The sequence below is a fragment of the Xiphias gladius genome, chromosome 21 (genome assembly GCF_016859285.1).
Source record: "Xiphias gladius isolate SHS-SW01 ecotype Sanya breed wild chromosome 21, ASM1685928v1, whole genome shotgun sequence".
NCBI lineage: Eukaryota > Metazoa > Chordata > Actinopteri > Istiophoriformes > Xiphiidae > Xiphias > Xiphias gladius.
The window spans coordinates 14252901-14268397 of NC_053420.1; the positions used below are offsets into that span (position 1 = coordinate 14252901).

The following is a 15497-nucleotide window of genomic DNA, read 5'->3' on the forward strand; positions in this document are numbered from 1 at the left end:
AAGACAGCGGGTGTGTGAGTGAGAGGGAGGAAGGGAAAGTGGGAGCAGGAGTGAAAAGATATAGAAGGTTTGACAAGTGCTTGTCAAAGGGTTTAATACTGTTGCCAAGCTCTGAGTGCAGGGAAATGGAGTAAGGAAGAAGTAGAAAGAAACAATCTGTACTTTTCCCCCACCACAGACCTGATTACTAACTCACTACAGGCTCCATAGGGTGTGGGATATACAACTATAGTTAGAGAGTTGCTGGAGAGCAGCTCAGTCCAACTGTGTCCCCCCTCCACCTCTCCCCTGGTCCTCCAGCACATGGTACAGTCCATTTAAAAGGCTGCATGTCATCCCAGTGTGTGCTGGGTCCTCTCTGAGAGCAGCTGCTCACAGCACATTCTCCTCGGCGGGAGCGCTCACTTTCCCCTCTGCCTGCTGGGCTGCATCTCTTTTTCCCCTCTGTCTTTTTTCTCTCTCTGCTCGCTTTGCGCTCGCTCTCCCTCTCTTTCTCCCGTGCTCACTCCTTTTCTCCTTTGCCCTGCGCGCTTTCACTGACTGTGTGGTGCTTGGCCACACAGATGTTACTCTTTATGCAGTAACAGGTAGACATCATCTTTGTGCTGCTGAGCGGAGAATAGGAAAGGGACTGGCTTTCTGGCTTTTTTTGTTTTTTGTATATGTGCAAAGTAAACTGTAAGAGAAGAAGCACAGGTGGAGGAGGAGGAGAAGAGGGGGATAAGAAGAGAAGGCAAAGGTCTTAGCTTTACCCCCTCTAATGCTCCACTTGACACCATGCTGCTCTGTATGGATTTGGTCCTCAGGGGAAAATCCTTAAAATGATGGAAGACAACAAACAGCTGGCACAGAGGATTGATGGGGCCATCCAGTCTGCCAGTCAGGAAGTGACCAATCTCCGCTCTGAGCTCTCTGCTACCAGCCGCAGACTGGCAGAGCTGGGTGCCAGCAGCCCCCCTGCCTTGGAGAACCACCACCAGCACAACCACCACGATGACAGCCTCCACTACCGGGGTGAGTGTCACAGCATGTGCATGTGAATGTGTGTGTACTCAATCCCTGGCCTCTCTGTGTATGACACTTAGAACATGAACATGTGTGACTGTTTTGAAATCAACAGTGGGAAATATTTGGGGAATGTGCAGTGGGGTGAACTGATATCATTCCACTGTTCCTCCACTGACTTATTTTTCCCCAAACTCCACACCAGAGGGGCAGTGGAAAAGGCAGCAAATTGAAAGGAAAAAGGACAAGAGACAGACTGAGTTCTGTTATTAGATGGGAGGGGTTGGGGTTAGAGAGCGTGGGCCAGAGCCTGTCCGGGTTTGGTTTCCCAGGCAGCAGCTGGGCTCCTCTGGGGCTGCTCTCCCTCTAGCTCTGGCTCCTTCTCGACTCTCTCCCCAAGTCTGGCATGGAGTCTTAAAATGCGCTTTGGGCCTGTATGCCAACATCTCTGATAGGGGCTGGAGACACCATGGCACCATTACATAGCTGGGAAAAAGATGTGATGAATGAGGAATGAGCTTTAAACTGAAGTTTTCACGGGACTTCTCATTCTGGCTTCAGTGGCCCAAAATAATTTGTTCTGGCTTCACTTGGTGCTTTCTAATATCTCTCTGGTTGCTATAAGTAATAACTTGGATACCATGAAAAAAAGTATATCCTTTTATATTTAGTTGTTGCATACCTAATAGCGCTCAGCATTTTATGTTTGCTTCAGTTTGTGTAAGACAATGGCCTGTGTCTAATTAAACACATCTTTTGACACATTCTTATAAGCTACTTTCATATAGCTGACATCTTGGATTCATTAATTAATTCGTTTTATGTTGTTTGATTGGAACAACAGCAGAGGGGGAAATCTTGATTGCCTGTTGCCCTGACGTGTGAACTGAACAGCAGAAACAACTGTCTGTAGTCACGTCAATTTATTAAACAAATACTTACTCATGACAAATTTAAAGCTTCCAACAAAATACAGGATGACATAACAGATTAGACTTCTCATAGTCTGCATGTAGAGAAAGGTTGTCATGCTGAAATAGTGAAAAGGCCACAGAAAAGAAAAAAAAGGAAAAAAGAATTCATGTTTCTGGTCTTTTGCCTCGTGGTGCCTGTGTTCTGCATTTGACTTGGATATATTTAGAAGCCTGTGGGTTATTGAGATCATACTCTACCAAGCAGTTCGATCACAGTGTCCATTAAAAGGCTCCCAAAGGCTCCCTGTGTTAGGCATATGGAGTTAAGCAGCAGGTGATTCCTCTTATCCACTGCTGGCGCTCAAGACTGAGGGCTGATCTTTGTGAAATGTGGCTTTAGAGCAACGATGTGCTTGTTTTGAACTATGCGTTCATGTGTGCATCATTGATACTGTGTGTATCCTGCAATCTGTCAGGGTGTTGGTTGTGGGTGTCGTCAGGAATTAAAACTGTGCATTCAAAAGATGCAGTTAAAGGAGCTCTCCACTAATTTTACACATGGTGTCACAGCGACGTCATCAGGGTTGTCACGGTTCGGGCTTGGAGAGTATACATTTTGAAACAGAAAGCCTGCTTGACAATCTTGGTGGTGTGGAGTTAGAAAGGCGTGGGAGTTTACGAGGCAGGCAGGGTTTAATAAAAAGATACTTTGAAGTTACATCATGGGAAATTCAGGCTCCAGTGATTTTGGAGCCTGAAGCATACAAGGGAATAAAAGTCAGGATATCTCAGCCTTTGTTGTGTTGATGTTGACCATTCAAAAGTTGAGCCAGGTTCAGATTATTTGCTGGATAACTTGGAGAACAATGCATCAACGGAATGGCTGAGTAGAATTTTTTCACACAGGGTAGTTTTCAGAGATGGAATAACTCGGCTGCGGTGAGTTATCCGTTGTGTCCATCCTGCTTGCTCTCTGTCTCTGTTTCTCCCCTGCAGTGTTAACAGGCAGCCTGACATTCCCACATTCCTGAAAGTCAGGGCAGTGATGTCATATTTCCTGTTCCCAGAGGCCAGGCCAGCAGTCAGGTGACGGATCAGGCCAAACACAGCCACAGACACCATCCTCCACCTCCCTCCTTTACTTCAAGCCGACAAACTAACGCAGCCGAGCCCTCACCTCGCCTGCATAAAGAGGGATGAGCCTGAGAACTGCTTAGCTTTAGGGATGTTTTTCTTAAGATTTTTAGTTTAAGATGATTCATCTGGGAGAACTCTCATGTTAGGCAGTTTGGTGTGTGGTGGGCAGGCGTCAGTGTCCAGTGGCTTAGGGAGATTAAATGTTCTTTAGGTGTATGTCCCTCTACAGGCCAGGCTGTTTGTTAGTCCATTTGTTGGCTCCGCCCTGTGCAGGATCAAAGCAGCCTCGCAGACAAGTTTTGTTTAATATGCATGACCTGACTTCCTGTAAATGTACTATACTGCGCCAAAATGTCACAAAATTTGCTGTTTCACCTCATGGCCTCAAACACAGCAATAGAGGCTGCTGTTGTTGTTGGCCTTGAGTCTGCTCTTCTTTTGAACTAATCGAGAGGAACAAGAGATTAAATCAACCAAAACTTTTACTCTCTATACCCTGCATCAGGAATGCTTCACTATCATTTGCTTTTTGCTTTTGTACATTTTGTGTAATTTTCCAAGTATATCTCTCTTTAAAATTTTAGATAACAGCAGAGTCAGTGGAAAGGTCTTTGGCTGACTGTTACAAACAACCTGCCTCCTTTTATTCAGGCCATTGACAGTAATGTATTCATTGCCAGGGTGATGACGCCCCTTTATTATTGGCCCTTTCTCTTTCTCTTAATCTATCACATTGATGTCAAGGCCTTGTTTAACATTCATAAACAACGCGGATCTTTCAGTACCAGTCGACTACATTGCTATCATACCTAACGTCCATCTGACTTGTGAGGAAAAAAAAAAACCCACATATCTCAGTTAATTCAATCTCTCTCAGTGAACGGAAGATTTAGGAAAGTATATTGTTCTCTAAAATCAATGTGAGCTAACCTTATGGGATATTACATTATTTATCCTCTTGGCTTACCAGTGCCCTGTAGTTGGCTGGTGAGAAAGTGCTCATCACGGACTCATGGGATTCTGCCAATACTAATCCATAAACCTTTCTAAAACATAACCATAAGACCATAAAGTATGGGTGACTCCTGGCTGCTTTAACCAAGGGGAACAATGTGCATGGCATAAAGAGTGAAAGCAGTGATGTATATATGAACTTTCTTATTTTTCAATTGTCCCAGAGCATCAGGGGCAGTCACAGCAACTCTCAAGGAGAATTTTGGTGAGAAAATTCAGAGCTTAGCAGAGCTTAAAATTTTGTTATGTGTGCTGCCAAAAGCAAGTGGAAGCTTAAGATTAGGCTTTGCAGAAACGTGATGAAACATTCAGCAGTTTAAATCAGTTCATTTTCAGATTTGGGGTAATTTTTGGATGAATTTGGCGATTATAACTGAGTGTTTGGTTCCTAATTGCACTGACAAAGTGTTCTGAATTTGTTACAGCTCTGACTCTTGCCTGTAGCCAGCTTCTTTCACATACTGACAGTGGCAGAGGCTCATTCTTTGTCTAGTATTAACAATCATCCACCACACCACATAAAAAATATGATTTCTCAAGAACAAATTTAAATGGCCATACAATGGTATTGTCAGATTATCTAGAAGACTCTGCAGTGTTTCTGTGGTAACCCTTGAAATATTAAAGGTTTTTCATTATACTCAGAACTTGAAGTGCCTTGGAGTCTTCCTCCTTTTTTGCAATACTTGTGGACCTTGACTGCAAAGAGCACCATTGTTGGTAGTGTGGGACTCAAAATGCACTCCCCTTTTTTTTCCCTTTTTATGTTTGTGCAGTATGATGAGGGACACTGAAAATATCCTTAAAAGTAAACTTTCAAATGGCAATTTAGATAAATAAAAAAAATACTTCCAGTACCAGCGGCTCCTGCAGCTTTACAACTCTATTATAGCTGCTGTTGAAACATAGCTGTATACTAGGATACCCGTATTTAGGGATAGAGGAAGATAACACAGCTGCAACCTTTAAAGACATCCTCCAAACTGTACAGCTTGCTGTAAAATAGTGTTGATTAAGTATTCTCTTAAAAGACCCAGTGATTATGTTTTCTCCAAAGAGGAGAAGCTGTACTGACTCTAATGCTCTCTGCTTTAGAGTAATTGTGGGTAAGAATCCTCTCCCCATCTGGCCTGAGTTTGTCAGAGGCCCCGGGTCTCTCATTACTTCATCGTGCACATGAGCAGGGCTGGGAACAGAGCGCCAAACTACACAGGGGCAAAATCCCACCCACTTCATCTCTTTCTCTTTCTCCTCTGTAACTGTCTCCAGGGACCACCCGCCTTCCTGTTCGCTGTTCACATGCAGAGAAAGTATGCAATGCGCTCTAACCTTCCCCCTGTATCTACCACCGTCCGAATACCTCACCACCCCCACTAATATTCCCTGCCTGGCCTCCCTCAGCCACGCCCTGTCTGTGGTCAATGCAGCGTGAGAGGAACTGCGTCCAAACAATAGCTAGACAGAGGCAGCCCTGTACTCCCCTAACATTTCTCCCTCTCTCTTCCCCTTCCTCACTGACTTCCTCCGGTAAAAGAACTAATCATGGCATAGCGGGGACTCCTGGGGCTCCAATACCAGATGAAAATACCGGTGGTGGTGGGTGGGAGGATTTGCTCCTAGGTTTGGAGAAGATGCAGACATCTCAAAGACAGAGACAGTGATCTGATAGTTGGAGATAAAGACCTAATTTTCCTCTTAAATGATGGTAAAACAATGGCTTACAGTGCTCACTTCTAAAAATTATGACTTTCTGACATTTTTATTATATTACTTTCATGGAACACAGCTGAAATTAAATATAGATTTACACATATAATGTAATCATTATATTGAGTGTCTAATTAAATTTATACGTCAAGGATAGTTGAAAAGTAACACATGTGCCATGTAAAACCAACTGCTGAAAAAAAAAGAAAAAGAAAGTTGACACCAACCAAAAGGGATATGATAGATCCATGCAGTATAAAGTTCTGGTCAAAATAATTGGCACCGCTGAATTTTAAGTACAGAATTTAAAATATCTTAACAAATAAATGCAAATGAACGAACTTTGTATAAACTGGTTTTTCAATGAAATGTCTAAAGTTACTGAACAACAACAACAACAAAAATGCTTTCATATAGTGAAATAAAAAATACAGACATAAAATGTACCCTTGACACAATTATTGTTGAATTAAAGTTCAATTCAATTGTTCCTCACTCAAAATAAAAAAACAAATAAGACTCACCTGTGCTCAATTTTCATTGTTCAATTGACCTGAATTAACCAACGAATGATGGTTTTACTGCATAACAAGGGGCTGATGGTTTCCAATTCCTTTTTTACAATGGCAAAGACAAGAGAACTGTCTGAGAGCATCAGAAATGCTATTGTCAATAAAAATAACAATTCCAATTCATAACGAGTACAATTCTGTACTTAAAATTCAGGGGTGCCAATAATTTCAACCAGGACTTTATGCAACAAACAATTTAAGTAATATGAGCCATCTTTATTGCAGTTTTTGCAATTTATTTATGTAATAGATAAGCTTCTTTTTCATTAAGTGTTTAATTTATTTTGTATTCAGTATTTTTTCAATTTTAGTTGGGTGTATCTGCACTTAATAGCTGAGGGCTTAGAAGTACTTACTGTCACATTGGCAGCCTTTGCTCTACAGTGGTTGGTAATGACCTTAAATAAATAATGACTCTGTGGTTATTTGTTTTGCTTTGTAATGGAATGCAAGCCCCAGTAATGAACTGACAGACCTGAGCTGGCTGTCAGTGAGAGCAGAAGCCCCGTGGTCTTTCACTCATGAAAGAGTTTCCACTCCTGAATTTGGCTGCCTTAGGGTGCAGAGCGAACAGCTGGAAGGCACATATTCACTTTCATGTCCATACAGGGGCAGAGGAAGCTGGCCTGTATTGTTTAAAAAAGCTCTGAAATCTTTCCAAGTTTGTGGTTCACCAGAAGGGCATTGTGGTATGCTACGGTTGCAGCATTCATAAAGGGTCAGAGTTGACAGAGGACAGCTAACCCCATTGTGTCTTAGGTCTATTGGTAGAGGTGACAGAAGTGCTGCCTTGGGCACAAGCTAGTGATGGCATTCCTTGGGTTTGGGTGGAAGATGGTCACAGTGCCCTCGCCATGCGGCACCTGATGTAAACTGCCACTTCGGAGAGAATGAACCTGCACAAAAGCAGGCAGGCAGGTATACAAGCAGAAAGGCAATAGAGCAGAACCAGAAGACGGAGTTGCAAGAAGGATGCCAACTCTAAGTAAGGGTACATCTCCAACAGACAGTCCTCTGCACCTAAATTTTCCATGCAAGCTTTATCTGAAAGAAACTTCACAGAGTAAGTAAGTGAAAGCGAATTCAAGGAGGACTGAGGAGTACTTTAGCTGTGACACTAAGCAGTGAATTGCTTTCCGGTATGACACTCTGCCTCTGAGATGATATTATTCCTATCAGTTTGACGGATATGTCTCTGTATGCTAATTAGATTCATGAAAGCCCAAGTGCTCATTTAACTATTTCTTTGCCACTGGCTCTTGAGAGTCTTTGTTTCCCAGATGGTTTTTGATGAGGACGACATTTAATATGGATTTCCTGTGTGTAGGTCATGACTCGGGTTAAGAGCAGATTATGAGTCTGGCTGTTAATGGCTTGGGAGTAAAGAGAGGAATTGGATAATGAGGATATTCCTCCGCATTATCGCTCCTCTTATGATACCTTTCTGCCCGATTTCCTTCACATGGCCCCTTATCATAACTTTGCATACAGTGAAGTACTCTATCGTTTTTTTCATTAGAAAAAGAAATGGACTTTAGTGAGTTAAACCATAAGAACTCTGCTTATTTTCAGTGGGCATCGTGTATTTATCACCACCATATGTCAGAGTAGAGGATTCATTCATATGCACTGATTAAACTATTGTTTCCTCGTTGTGTTTTATGGACCTACTGGATATTTCATCTACATCATGTGCATCTGGAGAGGATCACTCTGTGTCCATGGTGGGGGAACTTGCAACAAGCAGCTCCATTAAGAGGATTTCCTTGACTCTGAGTGAGGTGTGGTGATAGTACGGACGTCTGAGTGAAGCCTGACACATGCAGCAGACTCTCATGTGGTGGAGGATGTGCAGTGCATTCAGAAAAGTCTTCAGATCCCTTCACTTTTTTCAAAGTTTATGTTCCAGCCTTATGCTAAAATCGTTTAAATTCAATTTTCCCTCATCAATCAACACTCAGTATCCCATAATGACAAAGTGAAAACAGAACTTTAGAAATTTTTGCATAAATTAAAAAGGAAAAACTGGAATATTACATTGACATAACTATTCAGCCCCTTTACTCAGTACTTAGTTGAAGTACCTTTGGTGGCGATTACAGCCTCGAGTCTTCTCGGGTTTGACACGACTAGCTTTGCACACCTGGATTTGGGGATTTTTTTGCTATTCTTCTCGGCAGATCCTCTCCAGCTCTGTCAGGTTGGATGGGAACCATCGGTGGACAGCCATTTTCAGGTCTCTCCAGAGATGTTCAACTGGGGTCAAGTCAGGGCACTTGCTGGGCCGCTCAAGGACATTCACAGAGTTGTCCCTAAGCGACTCCTGTGTTGTCTTGGCTGTGTTTAGGATCACTGTCCTGTTGGAAGGTGAACCTTTGGCCCAGTTTGAGGTCCATAGCACTCTGGACGAGGTTTTAATTAAGGATATCTCTGTACTTTGTTTTGTTCAGCTTTCCCTCTACCCTGAGCAGTCTCCCTGCTGCTGAAAACACCCCCACGGCATGATGCTGCCACCACTATGCTTCACCGTTAGGATGGTATTAGACAGGTTATGAATGGTACCTGATTTTCTCCAGACATGACACTTAGAATTGAGGTCAAATAGTTTCGATCTTGGTTTCATCAGACCAGAGAATCTCGTTTCTCACAGTCTGAGATTCCTGTAGGTGTCATGTGTGCTTCACTGAGAACAGGCTTCTGACTGGCCACTCTGACATAAAGTCCGGATCGGTGGAGTGCTGCAGTGATGGTTGTTCCAGAAGGACAACCATCCACACAGGATCTCTGGATCTCAGCCAGACTGACCATCACCTCTCTTACCAAGGCCCCTCTGCCCCGGTTCTCTGGCCAGTTTGGCCGAGTGGCGAGCTCTAGGAAGAGTCCTGGTTGTTCCAAAGTTCTTCCACGGAAGACTTATGGAGGCCACTGAGCTCTTGGGAACCTTCTTGCAGTTCCTTCAACCTCATGGTTTGGTTTTTGCTCTGATGTGCATTGTCAGCTTTGAGACCTAGAGACCTATAGACAGCTGTGTGCCTTTCCAAATCATGTCCAATCAATTGAATTGACCATTGGTGGACTCCAATCAAGTTGCAGAAACATCTTAAAGATGATCAAGAGAAACGGGAGGCTCCAGAGCAAAATTTCAATTGTCATAGTAAAGGGTCTGAATACTTTTGTCAATGTGAGATTTCAGTTTTTCCTTTTTAAGTTTCCCAAAACTTTCTAAAATTCTGTTTATGCTTTGCCATTATAGGATATTGAGTGTGATTGATGAGGGGAAAAATGAATTTAAATGATTTTAACATAAGGCTGCAACATAACAAAATGTGAACAAGACTAGGTCAAAACCTAGTATATGGCTGGACTGCCCTTTATCTGTTTGCTTCTCTCCTACTGTCTGTGCTCACATATACAGTAATTTAATACAGCTGAATTCCCAATAAAAATGTTCTCATTTACATGTTTTTCTGTTTCTGTTTGTCAGACAACGGAACAAGTATGAAACAGTGACTAAAACGCGGCCCATAAAGACTACATGTTAACCAGCAGTCACTTCCAAGCCATTTCTAAGCTGCTGCTGCTCTTCACTGCTTAAATCCTCATTTTATAATCGCGACGTCGTATGACAAAATCACTAGACACATACGTTAAAGACAATGGGTGTGCTATGATTTTGGCCATATTTACCTGTAAAATGATCACTCAGAGATAAAGTTAGAAGCTTATTCATGTCTGTGTCAGCTGCTGTGCGGTTAATTGAATGTGACACATAGAGAGGTGTATCCGAAAGTAGCTAAGGGTTTTCCAAAAAGTCGCTAGATTTGTCGCTAGGTGCTTTTGTGAAGAAAAAAAAAAAAAAGATGTGAAAAAAGGATCTGAAAAGTCAGTAAATCAAAAGTTGGCAACACTGCCAGTTAACGCCCCTGATGAAGCAATGGAAACTGTTTGCGCCAATTCATTTTGAAATAGCATCGACCAGTGGGGAAACTCAAACACTCGGCTGGCCGAACAATGGTGTAACTTCAGCACTTAGTCATGTGGCATTCAGCTAACCAATGGTGCAACTCTATCACTCAGTCAGTCATGGACATTCAAGTTTATAGGTCTGGCCCCACTGTTATCCATTCAAAAAAGTGAAGGGGTCTGAATACTTTCTGGATGCACTGTACGTCTCCATGAATGATAGTGGACTCATGAGTGAAAAAAATTCACTTTACATCTGCGCTGAGATAAAAAATGAGATCTGACGTAGTGTTTAGTATAATTCTCCCAAGTGGGGTGTATCAAGGCCATTACCTGAGTGTTGTGGTGCCCACCTCGCAACAGGAGGCGCAGATAATGATCTGACTTTAAGAACCCAACTCCCCTGTCTCCATCATGCCTCCACTCTACACATCTAACCCTTCGTTTTCACCTTAAATCATCCAAATCCCTGTTGAGTCCAAACTTCAAACAATTGCATTTCTCAGCGAGAGAGGAAGAGGCGGACAGTGAGGGAGAGGAAGCCTGGTTGCCTTCACAACAGTCTCAGCTCATACTATTAAAATGCCTCATTGCTTTAGCAAGCGGAGACTTTTTATTACTGCTGGTACATATTGTTGCCTTGGCTGCAGTTTAAATTCATTCCCGGAAGAGAATGGACTAGGCATGGAGGAAAATGAGTTTTGTTGGAGTGCAGAACGCCTCCCCCAACGTACGTATCCAGAAAACTTAAAGTGTGACATTCCAGCAGAGCAGAGGATAAGCAGAACAGTTCTCTGAATCTTCTACTTCATGTAGGCCTCTGACAAGGTTGATGGGCTGAAGACATCATAAACATTGTGACAATGCTGTGCACTCTTAAACACCCGAACAAACCATAAATGGCAAACTAAGGGACATACTGAAGGGTATACTGGAGGACTTAAGGTCAAATGTTCACATAAGTCCTTGCTTACATCAATTTATAATGTGCCTTTGGGTCACCACATAGAGCACTGTCAGAATTAGTGCTGAAAGGCTTCTGTAGTTGCTCCTAGAAACAATTAGTCGGTTAATCAACTGAAGAATAATGGGTGACCATTTTGATAATTGGTTAATTGTTTAAGTCAGAAAAATGTCAGAAAAGTTCAATGTTTGGTGCTTTTGTACATGTAAAAATTTACTCGTTTTGTTAAATTATTAGTTAAATAAAGATCTTTTTGGACTTTTTGGAAGTTTTTGGACTTTTGGTTGGACAAAAGCAATTTCAGTATGTGAACTTGGCATTTGGGAAATTGTGAAGGGCATTTTTCACTATTTTCTAACATTTAAATAATCAGATAGGTTTATCAAGCTTAAATGCAAAACATTCCCTAGTTTGTGGGCTTTTAAATGTGACAATTTGTGATGGCAGAACAGGTGGCTCACACTGCAACACATCTCGCTGTTTGTTTTCTAGATCCACCGAGCACTGCTGCTCAGTTTGTTTCCAATTACTCTAAAATGAATCAATTCGGTGTTTGAATTTATCATCAGGCAAAACATGGATTTCAAAAATAAGATTACACTCTCGTAAAGCACACCATTAAAGACTGAAAGGATCTGACTGAAATTTATCTGGTTATGTCTGTCTGGAATAAAGCTATTTGTTGTGAAGCCATTTTCAACCAAAACCAGCAATGTCGTCAGAATCACACTTTTTTTCATCCTGACTCTTCTTTGTTATTTTAATTTAATTTCTTTTCGGCACAAATAAATATGATTTTGTCATACCCTTTGCAAGTTAATACAAAACAGCTCAATGTTACATTTTAATATTTCTGTTGACGTATCATCAGCAGCTCCCCAGCCCCCTGAATTGTTGACATCAGTCATGTAAGTGGGCTCAATCCCTGAATTATATTTAGCCTGCAGTCCTAAGGCATTAGTGTTGAAAACATGCTTATCTGTTTTATTCTGCTGAAGAAATAACACACAAATATTTGATCAGGTCGTGGATTACTGCACCCTATATGTTCAGACATATACGCACACAAACACACCGTTGAGAAGGCTTTGTATATTCATTCCTGTAAATGTGTTTATTGTTTGCAATAAGTGTCTGGCTAAATTTGACCTCAAACCAGATGTCCTCCACCAATATCTCAGGAGACAAGGCCATGTTTCCCAAAGCTTATTTGTATCGTTAGAAACATGTTTGTGCATTCCAATTTTAAAAGAGCCAATTCAAAGAGATATCTTTATCACCGAGACTCTCAAAGTTACTCACAGCTAGCAGACCATCAGATCAACGGCAAGGGAGATTGCTTCCTTTTTCTAAGGAGCGTTTATTTTAAACCTCAATTTTCCACATAAAAGGATCTGATTACCTACCATGTACTAATCTCCAAAATGCACAAATTAATTACACTCATTGTTCCTTTTTAATATTAGGAGACATATGTATCTTCAATAAAAACAAACACAGTGAAAATAAATCTGCTCATCTTGTTCAGCTAATCCCAAATTGACTATATATCTATGCATAGGCTACTCAATGAAACTGCCATGGGCCATTTGATCCAGAATTATGCAAATTGCAGTGAAAATAGAAATTAAACAATCAGCAGTTTCTAGTCTATTCAACAAAAGTCTTTCAAGCTTTATAGTATCTGGTTCCGATTATGACGAAGAGGGTAAACCTAGAATATAGAAAGCAGTGTTAATATTCCCAGCAGGCTACTGCTGAGTTTGACTCATCATTTGCATCAACATTTCTTCAGTTTTCATGAATGGCAAGATAAGACATATTAATCTGTATTCATTCAATCACTTTACAGATTCAGTGGTATGTCACTCTCATCTGATGGGTCATTCTCAGATTTGATGTTTTGATTAAATAGTAATGTTTTGCTTTGTTCATTAGTTACAAATGCTTGTTATGGTCTTTGCGCATCTGGGTGCATCTGCAGTGACAGACTTTACAAATAGCCTTTTGTCTGACACATCATCATTGTACTGCATGTTTTCGCCAAGGCAGTTCAGACACCAATGTCGGTTGGCCTTGTAACTATCCCTTCACCTTGTTATCACTTCTTTTTATCTCGGGCTGAGTTGCTATCATAACAACATATCTCCTTATGATGTGTGATAACTAATATCTACACTGTACAATGAACACTTCAGTCCATGTCCTGGCTAAAACGCATTTTTCATGCAATGTTCAACCATGCAACCTTCAAAAATGATTTAGCATTGCATGATGCAGCAGGGGCTGGGAGACCCTGACTTTTAGTTGCTAGTACATGTGAAGCTCCAAAAAAGCTGGATCCTATATTACCAATGATGCAACTTGTACGTTCTTTTCATTACATCCTCCCTGCATGTACCTAAGAAAAGCTGGATTAACAATGGGCAAAGTGAGCAACAGCCATGGGGCCTCACACTCTCAGCGGCCCCAAAGACCGCAGGTTTGCTATGTGGGTTAAAGTTTTTGGAAGTGCCTGCATTTATACCTTATCTTGAAGCAGAGAAGGATGTTACAGGTAATTTTAAGTCACAGAGTCCATGTGGACACCTGCCAAATCTCAACGACATGTCCTGCAGACATGAGGTTCAAGCAAGATGACTGTTTGATCCAACTCTTGTTAGGAAAAAAAGCATTACTAATATGCTCAACTTTTTCTAAGAATGACTCCATGCCTGTTTGACTAAGTGCAGCCTTTTGAAGTACTGTTTTTTGTGGCTCAAGACAAAATACACTGATTCAATCGTATGGTCATCTTGCAGGTTGCAGTTTTTGTGTTGTATTATATTGGGAGGTCTTTCTAATATTTAAGCCTATCCTTATTGGTATAAAAGGGGTCGACAAAATATTAGAAACACAAATCAAAATGGGCCCACGGTTCATTCTTGCGTTTTGCAAGTGCCATTCCTCCAGTTTGAAATGTAGACATTCAGTTAAAAATGTGTGGTCTCCGAGCCCAAGCCGAGATAACCCTTGCCATGTCACCACTGCCCCAGTAACTGCTATCATCCTTCCATTATTCCCTCCTCTGTTGTCTGGTATTATTACTGCGGCCACACTCTGGTATTGTTCCTCTCATAGTAGGCATGACAGCTCGGACGACTGGACATAAGTGATGGAATCTTCCATTCTGCCCGCCGTACAATGAGTCCCATTCAACATGGCTGCCATTACTTGAAGTGGTGTAGGTTTTTTGGAGGGGGGTTTCAGATCCAGGGATTTCCTACAGACTCCCATTAATTAACCACGGTAAGCGACAAAGCTACCGTCTCTGTCCAGGCATGTGCTCCCAAACCCCCAGGTATGCCTCTGTTCCATCCCTGCTGCAAAAACTTCATTGTTTCGAAGTAATGTGCACCCGAGACACTAATAAGAACAAAACGAAAGCATTGTATTTTACAGTATTACTCAGTTGGATCAGAAGATACCCACCATAACAGTGTGTTTTACTGAGTCGAGTTAATCTGGGTTTCTAGTCAAAGGGAAGCAGTGGCACTATGATACATTTTTCCATGCCTATTGTGTGTCAGCTGAAACAGGCTCTATTACTTTCCCCGTATGAGGTTAATGTGTGCCACAGGGCCGCAGTACGTCAACTGCTTTGTCAAAGGTCTGGTCTTAATGAGAGGAGCTGGGTATGCAAAAACTAGAAAAGGAGTGAGGAGAGGTAAGGGGATGAAAAAAAATGTTATGGGAGAGAGGAGGAGAGGAGAGGAGAGGAAGAGTTTCAGACTCAACTCCATTAATAGACCCTGCGAGCTGCTGAATTGATTTTGAGGTCAGTCCATAAAGCACACTGCCTCAGCACTGTACTAACAGTGGCATCATTATGGTGTTATTAGTGCAGTGGGGAAGAGTTGTCAGAAAGGGGGAGGCTGGCAGGGCTGTGGGAATAATTTACAGGTGTGTTAAACACCACTGCTGTTCTAGAAAGAGAAAAAAAAGCGGAGGTGGCGGTCAGACCACTTCTGTCACGCCGCTGTTAGCCAATTAGCGAGGGTACTTGAACAGTGTGAGTCTCAAATTTTAATTTCCTGCACGGTCTCTTTATATGCTCTCTTTGTCTTCACATTAGCCTGAAAATCGAGCCATAGAGCCATACACTATACAATTAATTGACTGGATAAACTTACTGAAAAAATAATCTTTCAGCAACAGCGGTGGAAGAAGTATTCAGATAAT

The 15497-nt window shown here is 41.8% G+C and overlaps 1 protein-coding gene across 5 annotated transcripts in view; it reads left to right on the forward strand.

Moving 5' to 3' along the window:
• Positions 1–363: 363 nt before the first annotated feature.
• The window catches only part of kaznb (kazrin, periplakin interacting protein b), a 66566-nt gene continuing 51432 nt past the window's right edge, over positions 364–15497 (forward strand). For 4 of the 5 annotated variants that reach the window (XM_040115483.1, XM_040115485.1, XM_040115487.1 and 1 more), the window contains exon 1: positions 364–1014. In XM_040115483.1, coding sequence (XP_039971417.1) covers positions 822–1014 — 193 coding nt within the window. In that variant the 5' untranslated portion in view covers positions 364–821. The remainder of the gene's footprint in view (positions 1015–15497) is intronic. The other variant, XM_040115484.1, reaches the window with a different exon arrangement.